The sequence below is a fragment of the Pocillopora damicornis genome, chromosome 4 (assembly GCF_964200805.1).
Source record: "Pocillopora damicornis chromosome 4, jaPocDami1.2, whole genome shotgun sequence".
NCBI classification, from domain to species: Eukaryota; Metazoa; Cnidaria; class Anthozoa; order Scleractinia; family Pocilloporidae; genus Pocillopora; species Pocillopora damicornis.
This window is the reverse complement of record NC_142673.1, coordinates 11,688,689-11,701,786: the sequence shown is the minus strand read 5'-3', so window position 1 is coordinate 11,701,786 and position 13,098 is coordinate 11,688,689. Positions and strand designations below refer to the sequence as shown.

The 13,098-nt window shown below is 37.3% G+C and overlaps 1 protein-coding gene across 2 annotated transcripts in view; it reads right to left on the bottom strand.

The window, feature by feature from the left end:
• LOC113686054 (focadhesin) overlaps window positions 1–13,098 on the bottom strand; it is a 29,775-nt gene that overhangs the window by 10,514 nt on the left and 6,163 nt on the right. For both annotated transcript variants that reach the window (XR_016185851.1, XM_027203645.2), the window contains exons 8-30: window positions 12,333–12,420; window positions 11,698–11,822; window positions 11,183–11,270; window positions 10,786–11,021; window positions 10,290–10,384; window positions 10,006–10,183; window positions 9,374–9,478; window positions 8,942–9,168; window positions 7,978–8,122; window positions 7,626–7,760; window positions 7,439–7,489; window positions 5,883–5,966; window positions 5,526–5,694; window positions 4,982–5,149; window positions 4,359–4,477; window positions 3,312–3,404; window positions 2,359–2,450; window positions 1,989–2,030; window positions 1,292–1,502; window positions 867–1,021; window positions 658–741; window positions 523–541; window positions 179–249 (exon numbers count right to left, since the gene is read on the bottom strand). Coding sequence is in view for 1 of the 2 variants with exons in the window: in XM_027203645.2 (XP_027059446.2) it covers window positions 179–249; window positions 523–541; window positions 658–741; window positions 867–1,021; window positions 1,292–1,502; window positions 1,989–2,030; window positions 2,359–2,450; window positions 3,312–3,404; window positions 4,359–4,477; window positions 4,982–5,149; window positions 5,526–5,694; window positions 5,883–5,966; window positions 7,439–7,489; window positions 7,626–7,760; window positions 7,978–8,122; window positions 8,942–9,168; window positions 9,374–9,478; window positions 10,006–10,183; window positions 10,290–10,384; window positions 10,786–11,021; window positions 11,183–11,270; window positions 11,698–11,822; window positions 12,333–12,420 (2,780 nt within the window). In the remaining variant the exon portion in view is untranslated. The remainder of the gene's footprint in view (window positions 1–178; window positions 250–522; window positions 542–657; window positions 742–866; window positions 1,022–1,291; window positions 1,503–1,988; window positions 2,031–2,358; window positions 2,451–3,311; window positions 3,405–4,358; window positions 4,478–4,981; window positions 5,150–5,525; window positions 5,695–5,882; window positions 5,967–7,438; window positions 7,490–7,625; window positions 7,761–7,977; window positions 8,123–8,941; window positions 9,169–9,373; window positions 9,479–10,005; window positions 10,184–10,289; window positions 10,385–10,785; window positions 11,022–11,182; window positions 11,271–11,697; window positions 11,823–12,332; window positions 12,421–13,098) is intronic.

Below are 13,098 nucleotides of genomic sequence, written 5' to 3'. Positions count from 1 at the left end.
AACCGTGCCAGCTGAGGAAATATTTAGCGAAATGTTTAATTTCAATTGTCCTTAACTTCGTTATTTGAAGCTGAAATGATTGGCCCAATGGCATACCGTCACTAACCATCTGAGAGACTGAGTACTGTACACGTCGTACTCGAGACATGAAGAAGCAGTCACTTTATGCATTTCTTACGTGTTATCCAAGTCATATGAAAAAGCAGTCTCCTCCAAGACATCTAAAGCTGTAGACATCAGTGGATAGCCCTGGCAAAAGAGCAAGTTGAACATGCAATTATCAAGGAAACGTTACCATCGGTGAAAGGAAAGCTTATTCACTTAGGCAACGAAGTCAACCCTTACATTAACAAAAAAACAAACATATCGGCGACCAAGCGAAGGCAAATGAAGCCAATAAGTTGCACTTCAGGTCAATGCAGTCTATTTTGACTCTGCAGAAAAGGTAAATGTAGCACGTGGAGAATTATTTCGGAAACCTCCCAATGCCGAGTGCCGGCTGCGTAAGGAACATGCACATACCTCTTTACCGTAGGCGTCACTGAAAAAGAGAGAGAACATATTAAAGATCACTGATAGAGACATGTATCCCATTACAATAAAACTTGAGCGCAAAAACCCATGATGTAGTGAAGAAACATTAACAAGACTACACACCTGAAATGCTCTTCATGGAGCTTGCTGAGCAACAATCCAAGTCCTACAGAACAAGACATCTGTAACAAAGCTGAGCTACCTGATCTAAATGAAAGATAACAAGAATGTTCAGATACTTCTTAAAGACAAGGTATTGGCTCGGAAAACGCATCACAATTTCCGTAAAATCGCTGATTTTATAGTAAAATACCACAATTGCACAAAATTACTTGGATTGTCCTGGAATCCTTTGCTTCAGCAGTACAGTGATGTCGTGAATTCTGTCAGTGTCAAGAACGACAAGACAAGGAACCAAAAGTGACAAGGATAACGCAGCACATGAGCGAGCTAACAACGAACTGGCAGTGGAGCTGGGTGAAGACACCTGCAAGGTAGTAGTTAAATCAATGTATACAGAACATCTTTGTGAACTTGATTAGATTGCTTTACTATAAATTAGGATCGAAATGAAACTGTCAGAGGAACTTGTAACCGGCCTTTACAAAGAAATATGTCAAAGGCGGGATTGTCTGCTTTTGACTCTTGGTTTCATTTGCTTTTTTTTTTAGTAATTATATTTTTGTTTCTAGTCCACATAGTCATCGTAAACTGCTAACAGTCCTTTCATACCAAGAAAGACAAGGTTTACAATCACCTGCTGACACCAAACCAGAGTACGACCCTTTGGCTTATAATTACCATCCAACACCACCATTACTGTGTCAGCCACCACGCTCAGCCAGTTGTTGTTCCACTGATACTGTTCTGTGGTCTCTGAAGAAGTCTGCTGACGTACAATCATCGATACAGCCCGCGCAAGCCCTACTAAAGCAAGCACTGAGTTACCTTGCACAGACGGGTTACCTCTAGGTAAAGAAATTGGTCGAAAATAAGTATCAAAAATTAAAAAAAATCTAGAAGAATACGACTGATCTGATATAAGCCAAAAGGGTTTCCTTAAACACTCATAAAGGGTGTAAAATTTGATTTATTGTCGGACTAACGGGAGTTCTAAGTATTGTAATTTTATATTCACTGTTTTCCAATTTTTTTCTAATCTTATCTTATCATAATCTTTTAGTTCTTTGTTTTATGATCTAAAATATTTCATTTAAGATAATCAACACCGAAAAGCCCCGCTACAAATTCTGTATTGCATTGTATCGTTTCAAGTACAACACCAAACGAGCGTCATAGATCGGCAAAGGAATCCGGTAAGCTTGGAATGCCTAAGTCAGTTTAGCTGTACCACAAAACAAACTTAGCTTTACGGCTTTTAAATGAGAATCTTTTCCACAGAAGTAATTAAGGCTGTTCTCAATTCAGCAATTTACAAATGACACTTAATTTACCTTGATACTGTTCTGAGTTGTTTAGTGATCTGATCTCTTACCCTGATGTTCAAAAGAAGTACAAAGATAGTAACTGTTAAATTAATTAAGGTATATGAGTAATAATAAGTAATGAAGAACCAAAAGGACCTTCAAAAATAACACATACTAAAAGGACTTTAGAGGTCCTCCAACACATGATTTATGTGTAAATTCACTTTCCTGTAATATATTCGTGCAGTATGTCGCAAAGTGCTTGAGTTAGCTTTCTTTTGACGTATTCGATAAACGTGACTGTATTGCAAACACTTTACACTTAATGACTTTGAGAACTGGTATCAACGAACTTAACAGCAAAGAGGGAAATTCGTATAAACCACTGCGCACTAACCAAAGCCAGCAATTGGACTGTCTTGTTTTTAGTTCTTCGGTATCTTGAATGTGACCATGACTATGTTGCATCTCAAGCTCAGCTTTACGACCCTACAACGAGGCCAACAGATATAAATAACTTCTCAATAAAATTCCTCCTCAAGAACTGAGTGATCGATCACGAAAACAGAATATGCGAATATAGAAAATCCGTGATTAAGAGAGTCCTATGTATAATGTCTTCTACTGATGTTTCCACGGAATCATACGACCGACAGCTCGTCAATACGAGCTCAAAGAGTAATCATAAAAATACAATGCTAAACAGCCAAGATTTAAAGAGCAAATAAGCTTCAAAATAAAGAATTTTTCGTCCGGTGCAATGGAGAAGAGACTATTCTCCAGTTGATTACAGTTTGACCTTTTAGTATACAAACACTCTTCTTCCTCTCCATGACTTTTCCGAGTATCCCAAAACGTTCGAAGTCGGGAAAAAAGAAGACTTATAAAGAGAATAGAAGGAAGTTCATTATGTGTACGTGACACAGAACAAAAACAGTTAAAAAACACAAATTAAACGCTTAGGGTAATAGTTGGCCGATTCCTTCTTCTCCTAAATCCTTCTGCGGAGTCTACGCTATGATGTGGATAGTGATAGCATTTCCAATCAAATAACGGCCTGAGTAAAAAAGACCACCGGATGGTTTAAGGAGTAGCACAGATAGGATAACGAGTAGAAGGAAACCAGATGGATCTTTTGAGGAGAGATGATTTTTAAAATGCCTTTCGTACGTATTTCGTCAATCACTTGTGAAGATTGTTGAGCATCCTCCTGGGATCAACAATGTCCAAAGGATAGAGCACATTAATAGAACAGGAAAGATGGCAAATATTTAATTGAGCCCAGTAAAGATGGGATCCATTCTGTCAAGAGGACGGGAAAAGAAAATCTGCTTATTACATCATACGTACCTCCACACAAGCCTTGTAAGCGCGATTCATGAAGGAAAACCACGCTTGAGGCAGCAGTAATGTTCTGTGCCATTCAGTCGGCTGCACTGGTACCTAATGTAACAGGATGAATCATCAAACATACGTGTAGCCAATCTGCACACAACAGACAGATGAACCGATTTTCACTAAGAAATCACACTAAGTCTATTGGAAATAAGATTTAAATTTGCGGGGAATATCATTTGAAAACTCTCCACTTTTAGCTGCGACATACCCAATCATGTCATGCGTTTGACTAATCACATAAGTTCGAATCGAATTGATTGAATATAAACCCTTTCACTCGTACGGTAATAAATGACCCAACCTGCTTCAAATAAAACTAAGGCATTTCCATTGACATTCCCAAAGTGATGTTTCCCCAATTTTCAAATAGCGATCTACCGTTATCAAAGAAAAAAGGAACTTGCTTGCTAAAATTTGCCCAGTAAAATCAAAAGGGAAAGTCCTCCACACTAAAAGTTTTCGATAACACGCTGTTGCTTTAAGTTTGGTCATGCGTGATGCAACACAGTGATGCATAAAAAACATAACAGCTATCAACTGCACGAAAAGTGCTCGTTTATATAATCCTCGACATAATCTGTTCCTTTAAGCTGTTCCGTTTGATTCTCGTGGACATCAGCAAATGGTTTACTAATAAATGAAGTGGTGTTGAAAAAATAAAAAAACGTTTTTGGCATCATTGAGATCACGGCTGCATTACTAACTTTGTCACGAGACAATTTTCTAACGGAAACGTCTACAGATATTGGAGTGAATTCCTTTGGAACTATTCGCGTAAAAATCAGTGATTTTGGGTCACACGGGCTGCGGTGCATCAAATGAGTCGATGAATTATTGTTGTGAGTGACCACCGATACTCATGACTATGTCTGATTTTTCTAAAATGAATAAAAACTTAGCCTGAAAAAAGGAAAAGAAACTTGCTGACAATCAAGTAAAAATACTAATTATAAACAACACAGAAGTACTTTAAGTGATTAGGTTGTTTGCATGACTTACTTCGTGAAGTAGTGAATCTAACATCTGTCTGTATGTACGAGCACAATCAACCATATATTTTCTGGCCCGTTTCCCTTCGTGTTGTTCAAAAGGAGGTTCGAAACTAAACAGCATTCCAGCTGATTCAATACAAAAGAGTAGTTCACATAGAGAAACATAAAACAGGCGCCACTCACAAACTTTGAAAGTAGAAAGAAACTTCCATGGCTGATATATGTACTAAAAGATATTACGTAAATAGACTTGGCAACGTAGCAAAGGAGAAAGTGAGGGACAGAGAGGGAAGTTACCACCTGATCCACACTTTGGGATGCTACAGTTTCCATTGAACTTATAAACAAGAAGTCTATCGTACGCAAGTCTCTTTTTGAAACCGCATTACAGCTAACTGTAGTCTGAGTCTGATGATGTAGGTGAACAGATTATCACGGAGGAGAACGTGGAAAATAACACTATCGATAGATGATGAAGGGGAAATACATTTTGTGGAATCAATATATCCAAGCCAAGGCCCGGATTGTCCATATCTGTCCCCGCTGTTTCTCTTGATATACATCAGGGAGCTTAAAAATATGGTAGCAAGTTATACAATTATAAATCAATATCTGTTGTATTCTTGGTACCTGCAAGTCCTTGGTTCAATCCAGGTGATTTCGACTTCTCATATTGTGACGTCAAAAATTTTGGGATGGATCGCAAATTCCTCTCATGTGATGATGAAGTGTGACCCAAACCCCGTGGCATAGATTCAGCTTCCACTTTGATCATGTTGGTCAATAGCTTCTGGTAGCCTGAAATTCGTTGTATCAAGAACTAGTAATTTTTTTCTGCTTTCGTTGTTGTTGTTGTTTTTTTTTAGCATTTTAACACGCTGAACTGGTTCAAGTGTTAGAGCTGATACCACCAGTAGGTTCCACTTTGTTTACTATGATACAACATGGCATTGGGATCACACAGTACGGCGGATTTAGCGACATCAATAACATATCTTGATTCAAAAGAGTTATTTAAAATCATTGTCTGTTGTATTTAGGAGTTTGCTACGCTCTTAGGGTGGAATCGGTGACTGACTGGATGCAAAGAATGGTACTGGTGGATCAATCCCGTTGAGTTTTATTTGTAAAAAGACTGACTTTCACGAATAGAATGAAGAGTAAGATTTTGTACCTTGGAGTTCATCTTGTTTGACCATCTGCAGAAGCTCAACATAAGCAGTCCCAGGGGGCATTGAGTTATCAATGGATTGTTGTACAGCGGCTTCATCATACTCTTCATCCACGTTGCCATCAAGTTTTTTCTTAGACGCCAGCAATTCTTCTTTCAGTGGAAGGTAGATCTACGTATGGCATACAATTAACATAAAACATCTGATTTGTGGTTTAGATGCTATGAGGTCCACATATCAAGTTGATACCGAATACTCTACAGAGATGAGTGGACTCTGATGCGAACTAACGATGAACTAAACCAGAAATAACTATATAGAGCGTTTTAACCGACTGCTTCATACAAACACTACAATACCTTTGGAGGAAGATGAATCAGCTTGAAATCAGATGGATGAAATATTGACAAAGTCGTGAAAGCAGCATGAGCGACAGGCGACTCCTGATGGTAAGAGACCAAATCACACAGTAAGCATCAATAAATGAACGTTGATTCCTGGCGGTCAATGGCTTTGTTCATCGGCTTTACCGACTGAGCCCAACTTATTCTTCGTGTCCCTGACAGTTTTTTTGTTGTTTTCATTGGACCCTCTGACGTCGATAACGGTTACACACAGGACGAAATCACATGTTTCCGTATTTCTGAAACGTGGCGGAAACATGCAACTCCATGTTTCCGTTATGTTTACGTAAAAGTGGTCCGGTTCCGTTGTATACGCAGCAACGGAAACGCGAGAAAACGTCACGAAACCGGTAACGGAAACACAGGTTATCCGTCGTGTTTCCAGAACGGTTTAACATGTTTCTGCCACGTTTCCGTTTACGGATTCTTGCAATTTCGTCCTGTGACAGTTTACAACTATTTTTAATATTTTCGGTTTCAGGAGTTTCTAAAAAAGATTTGTACATTCTCTGTCTGAGTCACTTCTTTGGATTTCTAAAAACAGAAGACCTAGTGAAATCGACGTCGACGTCGACCTCATCGCCTGAAGAAGACTAGCAGTATGCAGTCGAAACGTCGCGATCTACATCACACGTGACTACATCGTGAGACAAACGAAAAAACTTAGCCTTTATTATACATGCAATTTCACACGTAATAATAAACATGCAAAGTTTTAGCGTACTCCTTGGCTGAAAACACGTCAATTAATCCCAAGTAGTGCAGAAATTTGAAGTTAAGTGCAGAGAGTTGACATTAAATTGATTGACTGGTAAGTCGCGAAAGCCCAACAAAACAAAATGGCGGACTGGTTAGGAGAAAGTAGCAACGTTTTAATCCAGAGTTTGAGGGAGAATGCTTAGAGAAAAAAAAAATCCAACAAAGGAAAAACAACTGGCTAAAAGTCTAGCTTCCAAAACCGGATAGAAGTATGAAACGGAGGCCCTCAGTAAAATTCTCGAGGAGTTTTATGCAACAGTTCGTACGAAAGACGTGGAAGATTACAAATGTGATAGCTTTCACGAGATGGTTATTACTATCGACCGATACCAAACAGAGAAAGAAGAATATAAACGCTTGATTATTCTCCAGATAAATTTTAAAAGTTTGAAGCAAAAAGAAAAAGCCAGACTACTCCTGTAACGAGACAAAGGCAAATGGCCGAACTGGTGAGCCATTACACGAAATAAGGACATCTAAAAGGAAAACAGTCATGATTTTGCTTGTATATTATCAACTAGTAATCACATGATTTTCCTCGTGCGAACCCTACGGGTTCGTGCAATTGGTTTAGCCTTTGAAAAATTTACTCGTGCTGATTTATTCCAAATTGCACTCGAAATCATGTGATTACCTATTAACATTGCTCTCCCCTACGTTCAGTTATCATCAAATATCACTTCACCTTGAGCAGAACAACGTCTCGTGCATTTGTTAGAAGAACATATCACCGTTACAGCGGTCATACGAACCTCATGCTGCGTTAACGACCATAAAAAGGTAAGTACTTCATTCTTAAAATCCTGAAAAAGGAAAGAAAATGTCAAGTTGGAGTTAATTCTAAAAATTCGTTTGCAAAGATATCCATGATTTTCAATTCCCTTGAAACAGCTAAAAAAATTAGAGCAACGTTTAAAACCTCAAGCAAACCACTCGTACCAGATAAGCTGAAGAGTTAAAGACCAGGTCGGATACAATTCTGAACAGCTGACAAATACTGCACAGAACTTGGGGCCGTCTGTCCATGCCAAGCTTCACGGAAAGGACTTTCCACGCAGTGCATAGATCGACAACCTGAGGAAGAACAAAAATGTGACACAGATCTGAATCACATCTAGAAAAAGTGTCCATCTACGGAAGCCTGAAGTTGAAGATGATATCATGTACTTGTACTTTTGTTAGTTTTTTGTTTGTTTTGCTTTTTTTGTTTTGTTTGTTTGTTTTCAATAAATACTCAGTTGACGTTAAAGGCAGTCAAGGGCAGATGCAAAATTTAATTCGTGTGACATACCTCAGCTTTACAAAGCTGTTCCAGGGCTTGCAGTGCTAATGATACCACTAATGCAGAGGGAGTGTTTTTAGTCTCGCCTGGCTTTGTATTCTCATCAAGCAATTTGGACAGCAAACCAAGTAGATCTTCACCGTGCTGAGAGGGCCTGAAGAGGACCACCAACATACATCAGGCAAAATTAGTCATAAAACATGATTATTTATTTGCAACTTCTATCCCCTAAAGTATAAATGCGTCTCATTTGTTGTTAGTTCTTATTTATTTATTTATTTGAGTATTTATTTTAATGAACTAACGACGGAGATGCTTCCAAATCAGGATTAATCAAATATTATTTCAAACTTTTATTAAAAACAATGCATTTTTGGCAACCCTGATCGCGTTTATGGCCTCCAATATATAAGAATTGTTTAACCCAGAACTACGTTATATGCTTCAGCTGATATGTCTTACATCTCACAAGCGAAGGAAGCAAGACGTCTAATCACCTTTAATTTCTACCAAATTGAAGCAGAGCACTCCAAAATGTTTGAAAATAAGCTTGCTTCACTCTTTTCCCCGTTGGCATGACCGCAATTATGTCGGGTTTGAATAAAAAAAAAGAAAGAAAGAAAGCAGCCAAACACTTTTCTCAGCTCTGTTTTAATTCAAAGGGCATATTATGAAGAAAAAAATATGTTGTGGCTATTTTTGATAAGCTCTCTATTTCCTCAGAACGTGGATCTTTATCGCCTACTTTCAAAACTTCGAGAAATTCATATGATCAACATGCTCACTCCTTTTTTTTTTTTTTTGCCAGGGATTCTCTTTGCGAAATGTCCATGCATGATCGCAGCATATAAAAAAGCATAAAAGTAGTAGTAGCAAAAGCAACTGATGAACTAAACAAAATTCCCTGTGGTAAATCTTCGCTACAAATGCGTTCTGTGTACCTCACATGTACTTTATTTCGTACGATCGTTACCTAAGCTTGCAGATGTCTAATAAACAAGCTGCTTGAGCAATCTTAATCTCCAAATCCAATTCAGCTCCCAAATTGGAGTCAACTACTGAACTCAGTGCTTTCTGAAGGTGCGGAAACACTCGGTTATTTGACTGCCACAACTTGCAAATCAGTCTCAGAGAAACAGGCTTAAGAAGAGGACACTTTCCTATTGTCTGAATCGTGCGTAACACAGGACCTATACAAAACTGCCAAAAAGGAAAATGAACATAATTTATGCACGGGTGAGGAAATTTCTACAGAAGTAGTCACATGATAAAACTACATTTTTCACAATTTTTCACGCTAAACTAAAAATAATAATGTGTTTATAAAAAAACCTCCACACCCCTCGACATCAGACCACCCTACAAACTGGTTAGCGGCTACATGTTACTGAAGAAACCGGAGTACCTTGTGAGTGGCAAGTTGTGGTATAGTGTACAGAGCATACTGTTTCACTTCAGGATCAACTTCTTTACTAAGTTTATAGAGTATTAATGGCAGAAAAGTAACAGCCTGCAAAATAAGACAAATCACATAAACCGGTGAATACCGAGCCTAAAAAAAGGGTCGAATGAACACAATTCTAAATCTGTAACCACTTTCAAAGTAAGCCGATTCTAAAGGGAGAAGGCTATGCTCCATTTGGGGCTCATTTGCAGTTCATAATATCGAAGAAAATCAACGGTTACTTCTGCGGCTAATTCTAGAATAGAGAAGATCGCTACTGGTTTAAGACCGAAAAACGATGAAAAAGCAGGTGCCTGCTAAAAGTTAAACGCATAGTAAAGCCACATGATTTGTTCCATACATGAGATTAGTAAGCTCTGTCAGACCAAAGCAAGTAGCTTACGTTTGTTCTTGATACAGGAGTATCTGGAATACTGTCATTAGTACTTAAGGGTAAAACAACCAACGGTAAGTCTGTAGTTCTGATTAAATAAATAAGTTACAAGGTAGTCCGAGTATTTTTCTATCTAACATCTTTCTTTGTCCATTTTATTGTTGGTGTACAGTGCAGACACAGACTTTATTTTTCAGACCTGTGATGGATCTGCCTTTGCTAAAATTGGGATAACTTCTAAGACTTCCATAGCAAGAGATCCTTGTGAAGTCACCAACAATGCAGACAACATCAAAGGAACATGACTTAGCAGGCGACGGTGTGAAGCTACTGACTTCTGTAAATTGCTCAGCCAGTGCTTTGTAGATTTGGTGTTTCTGAGACAGTGAAAACAGTCATACATAAATTGACCATAAAGTCTTCTTTCTCCTGAAAACAGGACTAATCCACAAAAATATTTCACAGCTAGCATAGCACTATTACCTAATTAAGATGATCATTTCTTCAGCACAGGCTGTCATCTGTCTGATACACAAACTCAGAGCTGAAGCATAGTGCTGATGAGTATTCCCAATAGTCTGAAAAAAAGACAAAACCTACGAACTTATGTGCTTCCCATATTTTTGAAAAGTTAAGCATATTATTCTTTCTTGAGATTGCTGCAAGCTGATTGATGTTTCATTGTATGATATGTACTTTTCTTTCATTGTGTCATCTTGTTCAAGTTTTAATTGTGCATGTTATCAAGTATATCTACTTATTGCAACTAATTTTTCCAAGAGGTTCCACAAGTTTTATTGTGTGAAAAAGGCACAGAATTATTCTTGTATGCAACTATGTTTCAATCACTGTTTGATTCAGCTGCTTATAAATGTTTTCATAGGATAATTACCAGTAATTCAAATCAATCAACCAGTGTACTCTAACTGTTCCCACCACAGCCAGAGGCAATCATCACATACATGTATGCACTTCTCACCTTAGTTTGGTTTTCCTCAATTAGGGGAATAACATTGTTTTCCACAAATCCTAAGATCTTGAGAGCTTTACAGTGTAAAGAATGCACAGTGCCACCCTGCATCCTTATGCTGAATGTCTGCCTGGGAGGTGATGTTATAATTTGAAGTATTGGTTGCACAAGAAATAAATGACTGACGGGGAGAAACAGGCAGTCAGGCTTGAAATGTTTTAATTGAGTTTGCACTGTTGACAAACCTACATGAAGAAAGATGAAAATTTTTAATGCCATATTCAAGAATGGTCTTATCAAGATCAAGATCAAGACCCTAAGTGCATAGTGCTTCAGTTAAGAACTAGACCTCTCTTACCCTTGCTTCATCAAGACATCTTAAAAAACCAGAAGGATTGACACTTACAGAGCTGAAGAATATGAATGTAACAGTCTCCCAGTGAATCCAGAAGAAGCTTGCTCAAGGTTGGTAAGATGTATAATTGCAAGAAGGCCTTTAATAAGAAAAATCAATTATATTATTCAGAATTAATTAACTGTAACTACTATGTCAATTTTCATCAATTTAAAACTCACTTAAGTCACATAACAAGAATCAATACATTTTCCTGGGTTTTGAAAATTCCTATATAATGTTAATTCTTCATCCAAATGAAATTTTGATTAAAAAAAATTGAACTAAAACAAATACATGTACATTAAAAGCTTACATTTCTATTTGAATGACTAACAAGTGAGCTCAAAACCATAAAAGTTTACCATTTAACCTGGAAAACTCATTTTTTAATAATATCACACAGTTCAGAACTTAAAATAGTAAAACTACTTGACTCTCCACTCTTGCCATTCATTTCCAAGGCCTTTAGCAATTGTTCTGAGTTTTGAGCCCTTACTTTACTAAATAAGTTACCAAAGCAATACCTGTGGACAATGATGTTGAATTGTTTGCAATAAGAGGATGGATGATGTCATGTCAGAGCCAAAAGACAGACTCTCGCAACACAAAGAAAACAAATGATTCACCATCAGCTCCAAATGGCTAGTACCTAAATATACCACGCAGAACAAAGGTAATTATTTAAAAAAAAAATAATCACAATCAAAATATAATAAAGTATATTATAAAGTACATTATATAAATATATAATATTAATATATAATATAATAATATTACATAAATACAATAATATTTTCTTTGTCCCACACTCGTGACAAGACAAAAAAAACATCATTCTCTATTTCTTTACCAAGTTCAAAATCTACCATCTCTCTTATTTCTATCTACAAACATTATGCTATCGACATTGCTGATCCTAGCAGTTTGTAGGACATGTGTCACATGAACTTTGTAACAGACCTTGCTCACCATGGAGTCTCTGTGGCTTGGTGGTAGAGCATTGGAGCATAGAATCCACAGGTCTGAGGTTTGATTCCTCGTGGGGACTTAGAATATTTTCTTTGTCCCACACTCGTAACAAGACAGAAAAAACATCATTCTCTATCATTTGAAAGTTTCCAAAAAAATCCTCTTTTTCCTTTTGTTCTTTAAAACTTACCACCAGGGAAAGAATTTCTATGTTCAAGTAACCAGTTTGTCAGACTGTGCACAAGAAAAGTTGTATGACTGAGAGATTTGTCATCAATCTAGAGAACAAGGGACAAACAAGTGCAAATAAACATGATAATTTTTGGCAGTCAATAAATGTTCCAGTACCGTACTACAAAAATGGCAAGTTGTCTCATTAATGTCATGGGAGTTACATCCTGCATATTTACACTGATAAATAGCTAGGGATATTAAAAGCATCTGGAATAGGATCCTTTAACCAAGCTAAGTTTTGATTTTAAAGGGTTAAAATAATCCTTACAATTAGATCCTTGAAAAACAAATTTTGACTTCTCTATTTTCTTCCCAGGTTTATTGGAAAGGTCAATAATTGTCAGAGTAACAAGACACCTGGAGGTGTTAATGTGGAATGCAATAGTGGTTATCTACAGTCACTCTGATTTTATGTGGAAAATAATAAATTTAATGCTAAATTCAAAGTACAGGAAAAAAAATAACCATGACTAAAAGAGTCAACAAAACAGAATATTATGTGTGATCACCCAACCAGGTGGTAACCCAGCCAACAGAGGTTTAGTGATAAGCACTAACATGAGGCTAACAAGCATATGGCTAATTCCATATTTGACTATGAGGGCTCTCAAGCACATTTTTCATGTGGTCTGCCACAGACATTCCACATAATGAGAACAAGTGATCAGGATATAGTACTTTAAGAAAGAGGTCACAAAATATCTGAAATGCATGTATATGAA